The sequence below is a fragment of the Thermobia domestica genome, chromosome 10, assembly GCF_964235325.1.
Source record: "Thermobia domestica chromosome 10, izTheDome1.hap1.1, whole genome shotgun sequence".
Taxonomy (NCBI): domain Eukaryota; kingdom Metazoa; phylum Arthropoda; class Insecta; order Zygentoma; family Lepismatidae; genus Thermobia; species Thermobia domestica.
This window is the reverse complement of record NC_137463.1, coordinates 131520526-131542900: the sequence shown is the minus strand read 5'-3', so window position 1 is coordinate 131542900 and position 22375 is coordinate 131520526. Positions and strand designations below refer to the sequence as shown.

The 22375-nt window shown below is 35.4% G+C and overlaps 1 protein-coding gene across 1 annotated transcript in view; it reads left to right on the top strand.

Annotated features, from left to right (window-relative positions):
- Positions 1-22375, top strand: part of LOC145661604 (phospholipid-transporting ATPase ABCA3-like) — a 1415399-nt gene that overhangs the window by 812228 nt on the left and 580796 nt on the right. The window contains exon 10 of the mRNA XM_081726924.1: positions 7024-7179. Within this exon, the coding sequence (XP_081583050.1) occupies positions 7024-7179 (156 nt within the window). The remainder of the gene's footprint in view (positions 1-7023; positions 7180-22375) is intronic.

Below are 22375 nucleotides of genomic sequence, written 5' to 3'. Positions count from 1 at the left end.
GCCCCCCATTCGGATCTACGGGAGGGGGATGGCTTGGGAAGGACTATTGGACGAGGAAATAATAATGGGGTAAGACAAACAGAGAAAGAAAGACAGGAAAGAGCAAAAGGTTTAGAATAGGGACAGGGAACGCACTTACTATGTTACAGGAAGGAAAATAAGAAAATCGTAAAGAAGAAATGAAACAAAATAACCTACATTTCCTAGGAGTTTGTGAAGTTAGATGGAAGGTAATGGGATGCTGAACAGCGAAGAGTATAGAATGTTTTACTCAGGTAATGAAAAGGGCGGTAATAATGGCGTAGGAATAATTCTTGGAAAGCGTTTAAAGGAGAAGGTAGTGAAAGTACAATTTATTATGATAGAGTTATGTTATGATTTATAGGGAAAGCGAAGGATCTAGTGGTAATACAGACATATGTACCGACGACTTCGCATGCAGCAGAAGAAGTAGAGGAAAATTATGAGAAAATAGAATAAATTATAGATAAGGAAAATTATGGATAAGGTGCATGCGTAATTGTAATGGGAGATTTCAATGCAGTTGTGGGAGAAAAAGAGGAAGGTAATATAGTAAGCAAATATGGTTTAGGAGAAAGAAATGAAATGAGAGAGGAACTAGTGAATTTGTGTAGACAGAATTCACTAGTAATTTGGAACACTTGATTCAATCAGCACAAGAGAAGAAGATATACATGGAAATCACCAACAGACGATGGAAGATATCAAATATACTATGTTATGTTTAGGACAGGTACCGGAATAGCTTAAAGAACGCGATCACCCTTCCCGGGGCTGATATTTTATCTGATCATAATCTTGTGCAGGCCGAAATAGATATTCATCTGAAAAATGTAGACAGAAGAAAAGTAAGTAACAAAGTGTTGAATACTGAAAAGTGGAAAATCGAGGAAATAACAAAACTTTTCGTTGAAAAATTCGAAGAAAAATATTCAAACCGGAAAAGAATAGGCGGAGATAGTAGCGCACAGTGGGAATACATTAAACGTTGCTTACAGCAGGTTGCAGAAGAAGCAGTAGGTTACCGCGAACACAAAATGGCTAAGAAACCATGGGTTACAGACCAGATGTTGCATAAAATGAGGGAAAGGAAGACATGGAAACAGGTTGATACAGAAGAGGGCAGAAAGATGTATAGAAACTTAAATAATGAGAAACAGACAGAGCGAGGGAAGAATATTACAAAAGAAAATGTGGGGACATAGAAGAATTAGAAAGAGTTGGGAAATATGAGGAAATATATAAGGAGGTGAAATCTATACAATTTCGGATGAAACAAGGGGATATTACGATGGCAGTAGAAAGTAATAATGGGAAGGTAGTCAGCGACAGAAATAAGGTCATAGGAAGATAGAAAGAATACGTGGAAGACTTGTATGAGAATAGGGATAGACCGTGAACCCTAAAGGTTGAAGTAGGAAGTGAAGTAGGCGTGGATGATAATAAAGGATTTAATATTCTTAGGGATAAATTTGAAAAGGCTATGTCCGAAATTAGGAATGGAAAGGCAACACGGATAGATAATATACCATTCTAATTCATTAAAAATATAGGAGATAAGGGAAAGAAAGAATTGTTCCGACTATGCAATGAAATACATGAAACAGGGGAATGGCCAAAAGACTTCCTGAAGACGATCATGATATCGATGGCTAAGAAATCGAACCCAAAGAGATGTGAGGATTATAGAACTATTATTCTCATATCTCATGCAGCTAAAATTTTGCTCCGGATACTGATCAGAAGGTTATGTGGAACAACAAATGAAGAAGTTGAGAAGGAGCAGTTTGGGGTGAGAAGAGGTAAGGGCATAAGAGATGCTATTGGATTATTAAGGGTGATCGGTGAAACATTTATAGAAAAAGAGAAAGAGGTGTATGTTGTATTTATTGATCTAAAAAAGGCTTTTGACCGGGTGAATTGGGAATTATTGTTGGGAGTTCGAAAGAAGATACGGTTGGAATGGAATGATCGAAGACTCATAAGAAACTTATACATGAACCAGCAAGTAAGTGTTAGGATAGGGGAAATACTGACGGAAGAGAGTGCAATTGGAAGGGGAGTTCGACAAGGATACTGCCTCTCGCCAACGCTATTTAATGTCTATCTAGAAGAGATAGTGAAAAAGAGAGTGCATGATGATGACGGCATTTCGGTAGGAGGTAGAATGATTAGATGCATAAGATTTGCAGATGATATGACGATCAAATAGTTGAAATTCACTTCAAACCGTCTGTGTTGAAGAAAGAAAAAATCACTTATAATATTGCATGTGAGAAGAAATAAACAAACATATTCTACAGGTTGTTTCCGTGATCGCTTACACCTTTCAAGTCTTTTTTTTATACATATACATTTTTCTCCTTATAAACGTCGAAAACAATGTTGATGCGCTCACTTATGTGTGAAGGTTGGCAGATAGCTTTCCAAATGCTTCTTACAAACTCTTCACAGGTGTTCAAGTTGTTTAAAGATTTTGTTGCAACCATTCTTGCAACTGCCATAAAGTATATAACTGTTGCTTTACCACACGATTGAGGAATTTCGGAATTTGGTGGTGTTGTTTTTGGCTCTTTCTAGTTCATAAACCATCTTTGATTTTTCCGGTTTTGTCAGAAATCCATTCTCGTCAAAAATAAATATGAAGAAATTGATCAAAAAATTACGAAACTTTAAAGGTTTGTTTTCTATCTGAAGATCTATCAGTCTTCACATAAAAATAAGCTACTTGTAATGATATAAATGAATTTATGGTTTGGAGCCGTCTGAGAAACTCAATCCGTTGGACTATGGTTACATAAAGGAAGATGGTATTTTAGTTCCGCAGGTAGCAGATGAACCATCACCACCTGAAGGTTTTCCTAAAACATATAATTGTCAGATATGTTTCAGAGAAACTGTATGTCCCTGTAGAATTGGAAATACTGTTCTGTGATTTTTGCAAATGTAAAAGTACTGTTTTGGACCAATGCAGAAACCCATATAAATAATTTTGTTAAAGTCTTTTCTCGACTCTGAAAGATTTGCAATATTCATTTCAATTTTTGGCACTATGTTATTAATTTGTGTCAGTAATATCCACTACGACGTATGTATTTAAAATTACATACTCCTTCTATTTGTAAAAAAATTTTTGTTCTTTGAATCCAGTTTTTGAAAAACTTGCATCGGAAAGTACGTCACTATTACATTTTTTTCAAATTACACTGTAATTTAGAACTATGAGATTTACTTTACAAAGGAGTAAAATAAGCAAACAGGTTGTAAATTCGGACTACTGGGTACAGAGATATACAAAAAAATCTAGTAATTTGGCATCCACTTTTAAATATGGCTAAGAAAAACGACCATGAGCTGGATTATGTGCCCGTTTTTCATTCTCTATAGGAGTTCAACAAACCTCACAACAAAACTCAGGGGACATAAAACATCACACATGAAATAAGCTAGCGCCTGCAGCGCAGATATATTGCTGGAAGATGAAAGTGGTGGAAAAGCTATTTTTGTAACAACAATGAAAATCATACATACTTTTACTTTTTCTTTAATATATACACTGAGAAAAAAATTGTAGGTGGCGTGCTTAAAAAGATAGATTAGATGCGTAATTCCTGTAGTTTTTGGACTTAACGTACAGCAGACGTATAATTGAAAAAGCATGTTTTATAATACTTTCTGTATAAGTGTTCTATCTATACGTACTTTCCGTATGAAACAATGTAGGCGGTCAGGATATCACATACAAATGGACGTATATAACATATAGCTGACGAAGGTAACATAAGTATATGCATGTGATATACAGAAAATTGTTAGATGTCAGACATCCTGCAACGGCATGATGTAACATCTAAGGGCAGTGCCTATGTAGCTTACGGATAACGTATGATCCGTACTGATTTCTACAGTAAACAAGAGGATACTGTATATGTGTACAATATACCGCTGTCCGGAGAACGGATTTTTCTTTGTGAACGGAGAACGGAGTTTTAAAGTAAATCCAGCTTGTTGAATACCGCTTCGAAGCATATTAAATTCTGCTTCTTTTTTGTGTGTCATTAAAATGTTGAATTATTAGCTATTTTCGAGAAAATTACCCAAAGAGAATAAAATTTTATCTTCAATTCTACTCTTTCCGATTTTCCGGGAAAACAACACAGATTTCACGAAAAGTGCAAGAATACACAAGTGTAGAGTATGATGACTAGACACGTGGCATGGGCTAGCGTCAACAGTATTATTGGATACAAACTCAGTTCTTCTCTTATCAAAATGAAACTCTCGTGTGAAGCAGGAAAGCTCTTTACGCGGAAGTCAGAACAATGGAAGAGCCTCAACGGGTGGAGGTAATATAAAGAAAGTGCCTTTGTAATAGTGAATAAGTAGGGATAATTGATTAGATATTGTCATCCAGAGTGCGGTACGTAGTCGGGTCGAGGGGGAATGACGGATCCAGAGAAGCGTACAGATTCATTTATCCCTTCAAAGCAAAATATCTCTTTTTATGTTATTTAGTACCACGAGCCGGTAAGAATTTCTCTTAATATACTAGGCCAATAATATGTTTCAGTTTTTCGTTACTTCAATCTAAGAAACATTGGAAGTTCATGTGGTTTGGATCCTACGTTAAGCTGTAAGTCCACGTTTTATAAAGTCTCAGCTCTGAAACTGACGCTATATTGAAAATTAAATAAAATCAATCAAACCATAACTGTGCGTGAAGATATGAAAACGCAAGTGAGGATGATCTGCACAAACCGACAGCAATAAAAAAAAAAGCACAGGTATCATTAAATACATGTCGCGTTTCCAAAACTGCGTATGCGTTTTCGAAGCTCAATTGACCTTTCTCTAATTTATCAGGCCTTCTAAAGTTACAGTCTTTGAATAGTTTGAATATAGGAATACTTTTGAAGCCCCATTATTCATCTGCTAACGTAATGAAACATATAGCTGAATCAATGAAATGTAAGTTAATCTACTAAATTATCAAATATGATTTGCACTATAGAAACGCGTTGGTTTCAAAAATTTCATAAAGTTGTAAAAATGTCGAAAATCAGCCACGATGCGGCGGTCTTAGGGTAGCAGATTCTGAAGTCATCCAACAGACAACTGAGAAAGTCTATCCACCAGCACATGATGACTGTCAAACCAACTCGACATGTCTCAGCCCTTTGTAGTATCTCTTCACGAACTAGGGAAACCATTGGAAGCTGTCGCATTGTTCCGCATGAGTTGACCCTATTTCTGGCCCAGAACAGAGCGAAAATGTGCCGAGAACTGCTGCAAAATCCACATACTGTGCGTTTCCTGAACCACATTGCTACATGCGACGAAAAGTGAATGTTGCAAAATCAGTGATTGATTACTTGTAAAACCACACTCGTAAAACACGGCCCCAAAACAACACTCGGCTAAAAATTGAATACAAAATTCAGAAACTTGGTGGTATCGAGTTGATACCACATCCAACATAGAGTGGTGACCTTTCACCTTGGGATTTTAGTCCATGTTTCGTTCCATTGAACACTTCCTTAAATGAGGGTGCTTCAATAACCAGCAAGAGGTGGAAACTACTCTAACTGACTTCTTCGCCTCTAAGGACAAGAAGTGATATCAACGTGGAATCGACAAGTTGGCTCGAGGTGACTTTAAACACTCAAACATGATAGTCTATACTTTGAATGTTAACCTGCTTTCAACGTACTGTAATACGTAAATACAGGTACGTTGTCTACCAGAATATTGCTAGACATTTTACTGATCTATATATTGCAATAAAGTAGTTTGTTGATTTTTAAGTATTGCTGCAGAATGGTGAAAACGCATCTTCGTCCAAGGTTTCTAACGAGACAACACAAGACTGAATTTTAGTGACGAAAGAGAGCCCTTCCAACAGAAACAGATCCAATTTGCGAGATTTGACATTGCTTTCACGACACCTTTATGAGATGAGATGGCCTTAAGTCTTGTCTTATAATTCGGGGTCGCAATCATATAAAAAGCACAATGGGTATAAAGAAGGTATGTGTTCGAACTATCAAGTGAAATTTGGAAACAATGTTAAAAGAGATCTGCCGGAACTTAAGTTATAATATCAAGAGTTTACGTTGTAATAATAACATATTAAATACTTCTGTTATCCTTAGAAATCGTTCACGAACAAGATATTTCAATCGGTTGAGTTGGATTCACTGAAAATTGGAACATATTTATTTGTTTCCGAATTTGTCGTTTAATTCTTATTGTAAACTGGATTTTTTTCTTATTTTTCCTACGTTCAAAAAGAAGGGGAACATTATAGTTATATTAAATCATGAGCGCTTTAAATGGGTGTGAAGTGTACTTTTTACCCTATTCCTGACACTGGCGTTGATTAGGAAATGTAAAAGAGTTGAAATTCACAGTTTACTGTCTAAAATATTGATTTTTTTTAAATGTTTGGCTTAAATATTATATTGGTTCATTTTCAGTAGAAATGTCTACATTAAGTTCCTTTGAAATATATAATTCTTAAATTCGTAATAAACAGGTCGGGCTTATCCTCTGTGGTCTAGTTATCTTAAGCTGGACAACTTCTGGGTACGGGTCTGGTCTCTCGTAACAGTGCAGAAACATTTTTGTATAGAATTCAACAAACAAGCACCGCATAAAAGCTGCAATCAACCCTTGCAACATATCTCTAATGCAGTGAACATAACAGAGAACATGTTAAATGTGTCTAAGAAGGACTTGTTTATTGTTTGTATGCCTGCCATGTTACTCAAAGTGCTCATATCCAACACTTGTGATGTCCACCAATTTGTAATTTCCAATTTTGATTTGAATGTTGTTACAGTACAAACTAAATACGTTTTAATTTTGCATCATTTCTTTTTTAATTAATGACCAATATGCTACCACTGCAAACCTATTATCTAGTAGTTTCTTTTTGATAATATAAAACTATTCGTAGTTGCATCCTGTCGTATATAGCCTATTGATTAATGTATTTTACAGCTTAGAGGCGCTACGAAGTATGAGGCGGAAATGGTCGCTGGCTATTGGCTAAAAAAAATGCAGCTTTCAGCTTCTAAGCATTTAGTAATAAAACGTTTACCATGGGGTATGAAGAGGAGATTAGCTATTGCAATTGCAATGATTTCTGGAACTGAGGTATGATTTTTCATCAATATTACTATGGAATAAATTAATACATTAAACAGTAGTCCTCTAACTTTGAGTGTTAACATAAGAAATTTCTTCCAGAACTGGAAAAGGAGAAAAACAAACATTTCACAATTTAATCTGTTTTTACCATTTATGATTAAACTTTACAGTTTAAACTTAAAAAATCTCTAATTCCGAAGTATCATTCGTAGAAGTTAAGCTAAGCAAAATGCTAGCATACTCTTATCAAAACAGAAACAAAGAGTGGCACAATATATATGCCATACCATATCCATACTTACCATTGTCCCATTGTGCTAGCTAAGTGAAAATTCACCACGATATCAGGTTGTACAAGGCCATGTTCAGGAAATGAAACAGAGTTTAATCCAAACCAGTTTAAAATATAAAGACCGCGAATTAGCTTAGTTTTTAGCCCCGATTAACTAACAGAGTCGTCAAAATACGTATCAAAATGTACAGCGTAAATGTTGAAAATATCCTTAGTTGCGGACACTTGAAGTTAGTAGGTTATAGTTCACGAAACAAGATGAGACGAGAAACAAAGTTGTAGAAGTCACCTGTCGCTTCTCGAAAGATTCTTCCTCGTCTCGTCTCGATTCTTGACAAGCTTCTTCATATCTCGTTTCAAAAGTTTCTGGTCTTATCCTATTAATTTCAAGGCTCATCTGTTAAATGTGTATGCTTGACTTTTGGGGGTAGTACAAACAGTGATCTTGGTAGATTAAGTTAGTAATAGAACCAGTGGCGGCCTGTATCTAAATACAGCTTCATTCGTGTCACACAGAATGAAGTTACAACTTTCTTGTAGGCCATCCAAGCACACAATATTCTAATGGACTGAAGGTTCCCGTGTCTTATTTGGTTGGGAAGAAATTAATGTAGAAATTCAGGAGCTTTATCTGTGATACATATCAATAACCATAAAAGATACTGGCTGTATGCTTTGTTATATCATTCCAAGGCTTATTTTCATTACTTTGTACATACATAAGGGATGTAAAAGTATATATACAGTTTATTGTTTATTTTTCAGATAATCATGGCTAACAAATTTGTTTATTATGTCTATTATATTTATTATTTTTTATTATTTTTCTGGTAATCGTGACTGGTAATTAAATTATCGACCAAAGGAAGGGAATAATCAAATAATAATGGAAAACAGAGAATGCTGAAAAGGTAGATGGAAATGGATCACATAGTTTGATACACATTCACCAAGTAGATTCATTATTTACATATTACGCAATAAATGTGATGAAACTGGCTCCATCTGTAATGAGCTAAAAAATGATTAGCCAATCAGTGTTACTATCCAGAAGAACAAATTGTTAGTTCCGCAGGCATGTATTCAAGTCCCAAAAAACATCAAATAGGAAAGGTCCTAAAAGGTTGACATTTCCCGTAGATCTTCGGGGCGTCTGATGCAATGTTTAGATTTGTAAATGTATCGACCAATATTACTTCATCCATTATTAGGGGATGAAACAAATCGCCGATTATTTCTGCGTTTTAATGTTTAATCTAGAAAGACAAGGTGATGGCATCATTCTAAAAGTGGTTGGTGAAGGGGAATTTTATACTTTCCGACGCTGTTAATAAGTATAAATGTGTCTATTATGCAAACAAACCCCATGTAACACTTTAACGCAATTGAATCAACCTGGGGTTACAGTTCGGTCGATTCTTTCATGTAAAGGAGTGGTGGCGTTTCTAAGATCCAAAAACCGTATTTTAACATGCTATGGAACACTGTTATTCCACAAGTACTGTTTTCCAAAAATATCGTGATTGTAAGTCCCTAAGGAACACTGCTATTCCACAAGTACTGTTTTCCATAAATATCCTGATTGTAACTCCCTAAAGTTGTCTCTTATTTTTTTTTCATAATCAAGAATTCGTTATATACAGGGTGATTCTTTTAAAACTCGCGGATTTCATTTGGGTCTAGAATTTCTAACTGGAGTACTGTTTTCATGCGGTTTGTGGCAAATGATCAAGGAAGGATGGGAGATTTATGGGACTATGTGCACTGGTTTAAATTCATGCGGGGTAATATCGATCATGCTTCAAGAAAAACAGCAAATTTTCGCCAGTGTACCTTACAGTTGGAATGAGGTTTTGGATTTTTTAAGCGAAATTGCAGAATACAAATTAAGTGTTAGTAGTAACACCCATAAATCACATGTGGGTAGCTAGCTGGTTTCTTGCCACAAACGACGGAGAGATTGCTTGAGCAACCTAAGTAGTCGATAACTGATATTTACCACAACACCCGCCTGCGAGGTCCGATGCGTCCCTGTCTCACTCAGAAGCGATCCTGTTTCTTCCAATTTATTTACTAGCGACCACATTATGTTCCCGTCTGGGTTAGAACGTGAAGCAAATTTGTTTCTGAATGTCTTTGCATAGCAACAACAAATTCCGTTCTCCAAAACTTTTAACTACTAATAAAGAAAACAAGAACTCTCATAACTGTATACCGACTTCATCACCCACTTTCTGTATACATCAGAGGAAACATATCTGTGTATTCGTCTGTTTTCATACATGAGAGGATAAGAAGCCAAAACACAACATTCAAAAAAATCTATTTCAGCGTAGTTATCTATTTACTTTCTGTCGCATGGGAGTCTGAACAATTTGAAACTTTAACGGAAGTGAGTATTAATTAAGGCAATATGACCGGACTACAATGGAGCATGGGTTACGAAAAGTATGTCGTGCTGATTTAAGTGTGGAGAATAAAAAAGATCATGAACGTCGTTCGATTGTTAGTCTACGAATTGCTGGCCTCAAGTAAGATCTGTAGAAAACAACACGAGAGTTTTGCAGAGAAACTGAGCTTTGGTCATTCGGATATAGCAATGCATTTGAACAAACTGTAGAAGGTGAAAATACGGACAAATTGACCGAGAACCAAAGAAATCGCAGCTAGTATCTGTTCTACAGTGTTGCTACTTCCATCTACGAAAGCGATTCATTTTTTGAACATATTCACACAGGCGAGGAAAACTGAATCTTCACCTGAAATATTCTGCCAATGTATGCATGAAGTCATACATGACCAATCGGCCTACATGTTGATAGTGATGGGTAAATTCCCGGGAATATATTTTTTGGAATATTCCCAGCAAGATTCCCAAAAATGGGAATATTCCTGGAATTTATGTACAAACACAAAGAAAAGTGAATTATATTACAATATTACGATTTCAAAGGTAAATTCGTTTCTTATCACCGTATATTGTTACTGTTATGTCCAGAGGATTTTTGAAAATGTATATTTTATTGTTTTATTAATATTTTATTATATGTAGAGAGTACGCATAAATGTATATTTACTTACAATATGTTGCATTCAAGTAAATATGTAAAAAAATGATATAGTAAGTCCACATACTTTTACACCGCTAAATTAAATTAAATTAAATGTAAGTGGAGTTTCTAAACTTGACTCTACTATTGATATTATAAACATATTAAATTTTTAAACGTTATAAACAAGTTAGATTGGGTAACTGTCAGAAGACAATTGTCTCACCATGTCTTAGAAGACACATTTGCGCATACATATTTATGTTCACAATATTTGCAAGATACTGAGCAAGTTTTATAATTTAGCACGTAACACTGTCACACACGACCTTTCTTCCTACCTGTTTCTCGAAATTTCATGCGTTAATTCACATGTAAGAGAAGTCCGAGGACCTTTTCAAAAATACGAGTCAGAGACAGGAGACAGACCGATGTCTATTACTGACGGTGGTTGGGGTGCACTGATAGCACTTCATCTCTATTTCTACTTAATTTCTACATTACTTTACAAACTGGCTCCTTCTCATCATTTGTAAATTAGTACTTTGCTACTTTCTACTGCAAACGGAAGTGAAACTTAAAATATCATATATTAGTTATATAAAGTACAGTAAAAGCTCTTTATTCGCGGGGTATATGTTCCATAAATATGCCGCGAATATAGAAACCGTGAATATGGAATGGTAATTTATATGGGATTATAGGGGATACCTTCCTAGATGACAAAATAAAAAAACAAATACAAATATAAAAAATCAATTTACTGTAATTGAAGTTTTTGACCATATTGATTAATTATTATCTTCAGGCTTAGGCAGTGGTTTGAAGAATTTTGTATTTTTTTCTTCCTTGGTATTTTTTTAAAGCTCCTTCAATTCAGACTGATATTCAGCAGTGGCATTAGCAATTTGCCTCTTAAAAATAAGACTTCGTTCCATAGACGGATCAATTTTCATAAAGAAATCACAAAGCTCTTTGCCATTCTTAACCCTTCACTAAGATGTTTCAAATTAAATGTCACGTTTCCAGTGCTTGTTGAAGCCTCTTCTTCAATGGGCTGTGAATTTAACATTTCCTCCAAGTCAGTTTTAGTCAAATCTTCATCTTGCGATTCAAGCAATTCCTGAATGTCACTTGATTCTATCTGTTCGAACCCATCTCGTCCTATTCCATTCACAATTTCGGCTATGTTTGCAGTCAAAGTTTGAATTTGCACACATTCTTCGCCATTTTCCGCAGTCAGAGTAGGTCACATTTTTTTTCCAGCATGACTTCATGTGTGTGGCTTCAGTTCTTCCAATGATTCTTTTATGTTTACGATGCATTTTGCTATGTCAAATTTCTTCCAGCATTCCATAACATTCACATCAGGATTACATTCCATATTATCCAATACGATTTTGAAGGTTCGTGTAATGTAATAGAGCTTAAAGGCCTGGATTATTCCTTGGTCCATAGGTTGAAGCAAAGCCGACGTGTTGGGAGGTAAGAATGTCACTTTTATATTTGGATGCATAGTTTCAAGTTCGCGAGGATGACCTGGTGCATTGTCCAAAACTAGAACTGCTTTAAAGTCTAAATCATGTTTTTTAAAAAAGTTTCAACTTCAGAAACAAAACAATTCCGGAACCAGTCACAAAAATAGCGCTTTCTTATTAGCACGCCAAAACACTGGTGGGTCGTCCTTGTTTTGATTTTTTAAAGCCCGAGGATTTAACGATCGGTAAAGCATCAGTGGTTTAACGACACAATCTCCAGATGCATTAGAACATAGCAGCAGTTTAGCTCTATTCTTTGCTGCCTTAAATCCAGGAGCAGACTTTTCGCTTTTAGAAATGAATGTTTGTTTGGCATTCTCTTCCAAAACAGTGCAGTTTCGTGTGCATTAAATACTTCCTCAGGTTTGTATCCTCCATCAGCTACTAAGTTTGCAAATTCTGGATATCGTTCTGCTGTAGCAGTGTCTGCAGATGCAGCTTCTCCAACGATTTTAAAAAATGAAATGAAATGAAATGAAATTTAAGGTTTACGTCCCACGGTTATGCCGGTTAGGCTAAAGGAGACGGTGATGATGAGAGATGAGTGAAATGAAGAAAGTAGGAGGAAACGGGAGAACCCCGAGAAAACCCATGAGCACGGTGTTTGTCCCCCAGGGTCAGTCCATATATAATCACCAAAATTAGAAAACAATCCCCAGTCGACCATCAGGGATTTTGATGAAATTTGACACGCAGGTACCTACATCCCTCGTAAGAAAGCCTGTAATTTTTTATTCTCCTGTCTCTACCAGTTCCTGAGAAATTAACTTAGAAGCAAGGCAGTCCGCATCATGACTTGCCGAACACGCTGATTTTTTAAGTTTTTAATGAGCAAGAACTCGGTTACTAATTATGTTACATAGGTCAAACTTTTTCTGCAATAAATATATGCATCTTTGTAATGAAGTAATATGTTGAAAGCGACATGACCATTTTATATTCTGATACATAAACTGTCAAAGTCAGCACTCTTTTACATTACCGTTTATAAAACTCATTTTTTAACATGTCACAGATTTCCTAGATAACACAACAAATGTCTGTGTTTGTGCGTAGTACCTTACAGGGTAGTGAACTATATGCACCAGTAATGCAGAGCTGTTTACACTTTATTTATAGGATTTATGGGAAGTTAAAGTTGGTATCATTCTAAAAACACAAAGTTTTTGCTTATATTCAGAACTCTATTTAACTATGTTGACAGCTGAATGTGAGTATGATATTTTGGATGAACTTTGCTACTTATGTAACAAATAACTTGTGTGAATTTCAAAGCCCTGATGTATTTTCTTCCATTTTAAATCATCGCCCTTGTCAACAGGTGTCGGTAGTCTTTCAGGTTTAGAACGGATATGGAGAATGAAAGTCATTTTACTTTCAGAGTCCCTCTCCACTCTGGATGAGGACAAAATCAATGAGCTTCATGTTAACCTCGTGCCAGGACAGAAGTTGTGCTAAACATGTTTTAGAAGTGCCAGTGCCAGAAACAGCAGTAATAATGAGGATAAGTATGATCCTAGCTACACACCACACACTGTTCAACAGGAACAACTAAACGTGTCTGTCAAATCTGTAGGCTGCTCACCACTGAAGAATGTAAGTAAGAGAGACAGAGAAAGATACAGTAAGAGAAAAGTGAAGCAGATAACTAATGTCGTACAGGAGAATATGTTCTTGCAATACCGAGCACTACGTTTCTCTACTGAAAAGACGTGTGACAGGTATGCTTATACAACAGCTTGTAGAAAGTATCACAAAACATTTTCCTTGCTCCTGCAACTTGGAGTATCAGAAAAACTGCACAGAGTTTTAGGGCCTCAGATTATTTAGTGCGAAAAGCAAAGAACTTAAGATGAGAAAGGAATCCTATCACTTCAAGAACAGAAGCCTCGGAAAATAATTCCCCAGGTAATAGTGAATGAAGTAGTTTCATTTATGAAAGCGATGGGTGTTCCAGAATCTGTCCTGGAATGAAAGAATGTATGTAGTATGTGCATAAAGATGAAGGTAAAGTTCAAGTTCAAAAAAGGCTACTACTAATGAATATACATGAAACATATGTTGAATTCTGCTAACAGAAACCACAATTTAAAATTGAGTTTGCAAAGTTTTGTGCCTTAAGGCCGAAGTGGCGCATTATAGTTAAGGCAAAAGGCACTCATTCAGTGTGTGTGTGTGTGTGTGTGTGTGTGTGTGTGTGTGTCAATATCATCAAAACATGAAACTGATGGTCGATGCCCTCCCTGGATCAGGACGCAACTACAAGACACTGCTGAACATTGCAGTGTGTGATGCAACGAACAGACAGTGTAGGTTATATTACTGTGGCAACTATGAAAGGAAGGGGGCTGTGCAAGATTATTTAGTAAAACGTTTTGATGATCACTTACTTGAATTGAAGGTGATGACTGTGTTAAATTTAAAAACTTGGTTCACACAGACCGGTCGACATTACAAATCCTACAGCTCTCTGTGAATGAGTTTTGTGACACATTGACTCAAGGAATTGATAGTCTTAGACAGCACTATTACATAGCCAAGGCTCAAGCTGCATACCTGAGTAATATAAAAACTTCAGAAAACAGAGCTAATTGGTTTACTGGATTTTGCCAAAAATTACACGTTCGTTATATAGGACGTAGTTCACGGGTACCATTGGGAGAAATCCCAGGCAACTGTGCATTCTTTCGTGGTGTACTACAGTGATAATGGAACCCTGCAATGCAGGGGCGGATCCAAGAGGGGCTATAGGGGCTATTCTATTCCACAGGTTTATTATGTTCCTTTTCACTTTGTGTGCATGTTTCTTTATTTATTTGAACGCTCAATTTCCTATTACTAATACTGAACTGTAATTTTGACCCACAGAACTCTACTATTTTGTAACAATTAATTTCATTGTGTGGCAGATTGTTTTTTCTTATAGTCTTACAATATATGTTTTCAAGTGCTCAATCAGTGTAAATGATTTCACTTGGCGCATACGTACTTCTTTACTTCCATTCTCCATATCCGCTCTAAACCTGAAAGACTACCGACACCTGTTGACAAAGGCGATGATTTGAAATGGAAGAAAATACATCAGGGTTCTGAAATTCACACAAGCTGTCTGTTACATAAATAGCAATGTTCATCCAAAATTTCATACTCACATTCAACTGTCAACATAGTTAAACAACGCTTTGAATATAAGCAAAAACTTTGTGTTTTTAGAATGATACCAACTTTAACTTCCCATAAATCCTATAAATAAAGTGTAAACAGCTCTGCATTACTGGTGCATATAGTTCACTACCCTGTAAGGTACTACGCACAAACACAGACATTTGTTGTGTTATCTAGGAAATCTGTGACATGTTAAAAAATGAGCTTTATAAACGGTAATGTAAAAAAGTGCTGACTTTGAAATTTTATATATCAGAATATAAAATGGTCATGTCGCTTTCAACATATTACTTCATTACAAAGATGCATATATTTATTGCAGAAAAAGTTTGACTTATGTAACATAATTAGTAACCGAGTTCTTGCTCATTAAAAACTTAAAAAATCACCGTGTTCAGCAAGTCACGATGCGGACTGCTTAACTTCAAGGTCAATTTCTCAGGAACAGGTAAGGGCACGGAAATAAAACATTACAGGCTTTCTTACGAAGGATGCAGGTACTTGTGTGCCAAATTTCATCAAAATCCCAGATGGTCGGCTGGGGACTGTTTGACGATTTATAATGGAATAACCCCCCACAAAGTCCACACGGCGCGAGCTGGGATCGAACCAGGGACCCCAAGCCCCAGATGTGAACGCTCTACCACTGAGCTCCAACAATTTTAATGTTATGCAATGATTGTCTCACCTTACATTTATTGAACCAACCTTTCAATGCTTGAAATCCTCCATCTGTACATTCACCACTACAACTACCATCAGGTTCTTTAAAGTGAGCGTAAAGACGGTTTGCATTCTCTCGGACCATTGGACCACTCAGGGGCACCCTTTTTTTGGTTGCGGTCTTCGATCCATAATGAGAAAGCCACTTCCATTTTTTCTATTGCTGGATCACGAACAATTTTCGCTGATAGTGAAGCTGAAGCTACAGACGACCTTATTTTATCTTCGGATTTTTTATCGAACGTACAGTTGATTCGTTGACATTGAATGAGCGTGATATGGATAGAAACGACTCTCCAAGGCGTAAACGATCAAGCATTTCTATTTTAACTTTAAGCGGTAACACAGATTTTTTTCGTGTCGAAACTCGTTTCTTATTTTTTTTTTTTTTTTTTAAGTTGACATTGCTGTATAAATTAGGAAGACAGCGGTAGAGACGTGTTACTCGATCACAATTTCTGTAACGAATGGAACGTCGAAACAATAAAACACGCAAAGCGGCTCTTACCAAAGGACGTAACGTCTAATAATGTGGTGGCATTTAAAAATATATTTTATTCATTGAGTAATAAGGTTGCTTTCATTCTGTTTGTTTACATTCTCAAAAACACCGATTGCGGCGAAAGCGGCTTATGTCAAAGTCCGAACCAATACAACGGCGATATCCTTTAACAACATACTTTAGGCAAACTTGTAATAAGGTCTATTTTACATTTTATTAGTCCATTTGACGGCGTTTACAAAGGATATTGGGTTGTATACCTATTGGAATCCTTTTTATTATTATGTATGTATACTGATTAGATCCGCGAATAAAGAAAACTTTAGCCGCGAATATAGGAATTGGGTCGCAGTCTTTTAATCTGCGAATAGTGAAAATGCGAATGAAGGAAGCGCGAATAAGGAGCTTTTACTGTACTGTCAAAAAAAATTATCTTTTTAATCTCCAAATTAATTTAAAACCTCGGAGTAAATAATAATAAATAAAAATAATTAGACATGTGGTTCTTATAATTTGGAAAATAAAGTAAAGGAATGGAAATAAATTCCTTCCCGGGAATTTAAATACCAGGGATAAAACCCGGAATATTCCCATTTTTTATTTTTCTTCCCACCGGGAATATTCCCACTGCCCATCACTACATGTAAAGTTATCATTTTTTCCAATAAATAGTACAGTCCACTGCACTAAACGATTTCCCTCGCACAACTTACATTGAAGTATATCATATTGCACTTACCACAGAAACATTTATTAACGAAATATAAACACTAATATAATAGGTGTTTTCAAAATACTTTCTATCTATCTAAACTCATACAATAAGCAAACTATTCCATATGACTTTTTTTTAAGAAAATAAAAAAGTGTATAAATTATTTCAGGATAATTAAACGAACGTTTATTTACGGAATGCAAACAAAATTGCCTTTGTCATTATTGCGAAAATGGTCCGAGAAAAATTGACACCAAAGAGTAAACTACTACTTGTGTTTTTTTAAATGAAAAATGTTTATATCACATTGTAAGTTTTTTTCTCTTTTTTTTTTTTTTTTTTAGTGAACACATTTGTTTCTAAAATATTGACAAAATTGCTAAAGTCGTTTTCGCGAAATCGTCTGGAAACATGCACTGCCAAAAACAAACTACGTTGTGAATTTTTTATCAAAGGAGAGATTATAAACTCTTCTTTCGGACGTTTTCCGGAGAACCGGTTTGAATTATATTTTAAGATTAATAAAATATTGAGCTATGAAATAATGAAGAAAATCGTTACAGCGGTTTCGCGGAAGTCACATTTTATTTTATTTTTACCCTTCAGCAACTACCTTTATTCTGGGCGGTAGGAAGAAAATTTTAAAAATCTTCTTAGGGTTGCATAAAGAATTTAAGATTTGATGCAGATATGTTGAACGGCATGGCCTCTAGGTCTGTGTACATCAAGACTAACGGGCAAACAGACGGGAAGATATCGAATAATCTCTTTTACAGTATGCAGCGGCCACGAAAGGTGTAAAGTCCCCTGAATCCTGGAATTCGATTTATTTCGTGAGCACCATAGGTCTCTCTTATCGCTGCTCGAAAATGAATGCGAAAACAGGAAAATTTGGAATATTTTTAGACATATTTTCCACAACTTTTAACTTTCTCTATCTTAGAATACTAACGTACGGTATGTTATGTGTTTCAAGTTATAAGATATATTTACGTCAATGTTAAAATGCTATTATTCAAGTTACTTCTCTTGTCTGTTTTCTGAACATTGAACTCAATTTTGTGAGTATTTTTAAACTTCCATTTGTAATTCAGGTACAGATATAACAAATGTTTCATAGATTTTCTTCTTACATAGGCACTAGTTCTGAAACCCAAGCGCCATAATAATACAAATCTAATAATAAGATGCCACGCTTGTATTTCCTGTCTCCATGGCAAACTGTCATCCAAGAATTTTCGAATCTCGATTATAACCTTAATATTTCAATACAAACAGTAACAACATTTTGCTAATACAAAAATAGCGACATTTCGTTTTACTTCTATAAAACAAATATACTTGTAGTACAGATGTAATATAGCACCTGTAGAGACTATAGTGAACTGAAGAAATAACTATTTATACCTGTACGAGGCAGTCAATTGCAGATTAATCAGTATATTTAATCATATTAGGGAGGAGAAAACACTCGGTATACGTACACAATAAGTAAAACAACTACCTGTCTTTCTTCTGTTCGTTTGATATTTGACGAACTTGGAAATACGAAGTTGCATTTTCATGCTATGTCTAGAATAGAGAGCGTTTTATTATTTTAAAAAGTTGAACATATTGTCTTTCGATAATTGACATGAGACGACTATTTTTAAGGATATATCTCGTCTCTTCTCAATTCACGTCTTTATAACGACACAAAAATTGTCATATTTTTCGTCCCGTCTCGAATTTTAAAATGTACTTCTCGTTTCGTGGCAACACTATTTGCAGTTAAAGAAAATGTACACCTTGTCTCAAAAAGGTTGAGCGCATTCTTTACTGGTGTTTTGAGGCAATATTTTTCTAAGTCCAGCTTCGGGTATCTTCGGGAAAAAGTAAGCCAGGTTCGAACCTCCAAGCCAGCCTTTGCAATCGGGAAAAAGTTTGCAGATTTGATTTTCTTCTTTTAAATATAATAAGACTTGTTACCAAGTGTTTAAAAAAGCAACATTGATTGAAATACTTAAGGATACAATATTTCGAAACTTTTTTTTTTAATGTCAGCACATGCTTGTTTGTCATTTAGCTCTCCATACGTAATGGAACATTTAAATACGTTAAAGAATCTTTCCATATATAAAAGAATGCTCAAAGTTAAGAAATAGAACATAATTATCGCCTGAGTACTAAAATGAAAGTCAAAGTAGAACAGAAACAGCGTTTGTAATGGATATGAATGTCATAATTATCTTGAGATCCGTTATACATCGCTAGAAGCATAGTTCTAGAAGTCCTTGTGTTAGCTCATTGGTAAGCTGTCGGATTTCAAATCATAAGATTGAGAGTTCGAATTCCGTCTAGGTTAATCATTTTTTTAAATTATATTTTCTGCAATGCATGAAAAATTATATAAAATAATTACATTAGAATACATAAGTTGTGTATATATAACATAATCATTGCAGAACATAGTAATTATTATGTTTAAAATATAACATCTGAGATAATTTTCACAGTAGATCGGTATTATATATAAGAATGTAAATACAAGTTAAGAAACTCGTTCAATAGCAATAAATAAATCATGTAGTGTATTTATTTGCAGCTATTTGTCATATAGAGGGTAATTCTCAACATTCATAATACAGAATGTCATTTATGTTCTTGAAAAGTTATTCGATGCATAAACAGAAGGTATAAACAGAGAATCCAAAGTCGTAACGCTCGCAAAGAAATTCATGAACCCCAAAGGTCACGTGAGCAGACTGGAATTGTCCTTATGAAGCATGCCACAGCAGAAAGTCTTTACATAGATTTTCAATTCAATTCCTGATATATGCTTTTGCAATGTGGAAGTGGTGATGCCTTGAGTCGCCCTCTCTCGCTCGCTCGCTCGCTCACTCTCTATTTATACAGAATATAAAAGTGGATTTATGTGTGTATTTCAACATAATTCTGATATATCTAGAGCAATTTTAACTATATTTCTTACAGTCTGGAAAAAGAGTACTGTCGGGATACATATCAAAAATGCTAGAAACGGGTCGATATTAGTATCGAATCCATAGTTTCGTGGTCGCTTAGGTGAATAGTTCTACTTTCAATTCAAGTCCAATTAAGCTCCCATTAGCACCCAGGGTGGTTACGTAGCGACATAAAGATATCGAAATCCTTCGATATTAGAATCGAATCGTAAGTTTTCAGCGCCGCTAACAGTGCAGCATTTCCCATTAGTCCACATTAGTCCACATTTCACATTAGTCCCATTGCCTAATTATTATTATTATTATTATTATTATTATTATTATTATTATTATTATTATTATTATTATTATTATTATTATTATTATTTGTAGTAATAGTAGTAACATTGGTGATATAATAATTATTGTCTATGTATTGTCTAGGTAGGGCTACACACAAGATTTTGCTCGTTTTGGTTCGACTTGACTCTAATCCGAGTCGAGTTGGAAGATATTTTTCGCGCCGAGTCCAAGAGTAGACCTCAAAGATGTCTGTTTCGAGTCGAGTCGAGTTTCAAAGAAAAGTCGTTCGTGCCCATCCCTATTAATGAGAGCTTAATCGGAGTTAAGCGAAATTGAAAGTCTCACTATTTATCTAAGCGACCCCGAAAACTATGAATCTAATATCGATCATTTTCTACCAATCTTTTATATGTATCCCCCTCCCATTCACCATAGGTAACCCGACAGCACTCTTTTCGAAACTATAAGAAATGTGGTTAAAATTTCTCTAGGCCAGTGGTTCTCAATCTAATTCCTATCACGATCTCCTTTTATCACACGCTCTTGCCAGCGACCCAAAACTTCCCACAACTTCTTGACCAAATAATAGAACGATCATGCGACAAGTCTTTGCAACTGGTTTTTTTGTAACGAGGACTTGGACAAGTTCTGCGTGATGAGGAGAGAAGAATATTTTGATTTTGAAAGCGTTTCTACTTTCTTCCATTCTAGCTACATGACCTGCCCACCTAAGCCTTCTAGACTTGACGACCCTAACAATGTTGGGTAAACCGTATAAATTATGTAGTTCCTCGTTATGAAGTTTCCGCCATTCCCCATTCCCGTTCCTCTTGGGTCCGAATATTCGTCTAAGGATCTTGTTCTCAAATACTTTCAGTCTATGTTCTTCCCTCAAAGTAAGCGACCATGTTTCGCAACCATACAGAACAACAGGCATGATTATCGTTTTGTATATTTTAAGCTTCAAATTTCTCGACAGAATTCGCGACGACAAGACTTTGAACCGAATAGTAACACGAATTCTACACCCTTTGAAAATGTTCAGTAGACTTATTTTTTATTGTTCTTTACAGTGTGTATAAAAAATAAAAGTATGCCTATCAGAACAAAATTAAAAATAATATTTAAAAATAATTTCTGGTATTAGATTCTAACTATATTTATCTCTTCCGCCTATCTTCGCGATCCCCTAGGGGCCACGACTCCCAGGTTGAGAAACCCTGCTCTAGGCATACATGAGTTATGTTGGAACATACATACATACACTTTTATGTGTATAAATGCAGATAAGAGAGAGTTGAGAGAGAGCGATTAAGGAATTACCGCTCTCAATCTCTTCACTTTACTTTTGCGATTCGCGAATTTCTTACGTGACAGTTTGGGGCTAGCTAGTTTTTTGTCTTCGACCACGATCCGATTTTCGATATGCTCTACCTAAATGCTGTAATGCGAATATTGAGAAGTTATCTGCGATGAAAGTAGCTGCAAATAAATACATTACATAACTTATTTATTGCTATTACACGATTTTTAAAATTTGTATTCAATATTCACACATAACACACCGACGTTCTGTCAATACCTCAGATGTTATATTTTAAAGATAAGAATTACTTATGTCGTGAAATGATATGAATATATATGTTCAACTGATATATACAACTGATGATATGAATATATACATTCAACTGATATATACAACTGATGAATTGTAATGTAACTATTTTACATAATTTTCATGCATTGAGGAAAAGTAGAATATCATAAAAGAATTTCACCTGAACGGGTATCGAACTCACAATTTAAACGCTCGGTGGTGTACCACTGAGATAACATGACCGCTTTTCGGAAGCTGCTTCTGAAATATAACTGAGCTCATACGTAAATGCTCTTTTCCGTATGGAAATCACAATGACGAAACGAGAGTGTGAATACATAGTCTCGAAATATTGTATCATTAAGTATTTCAATG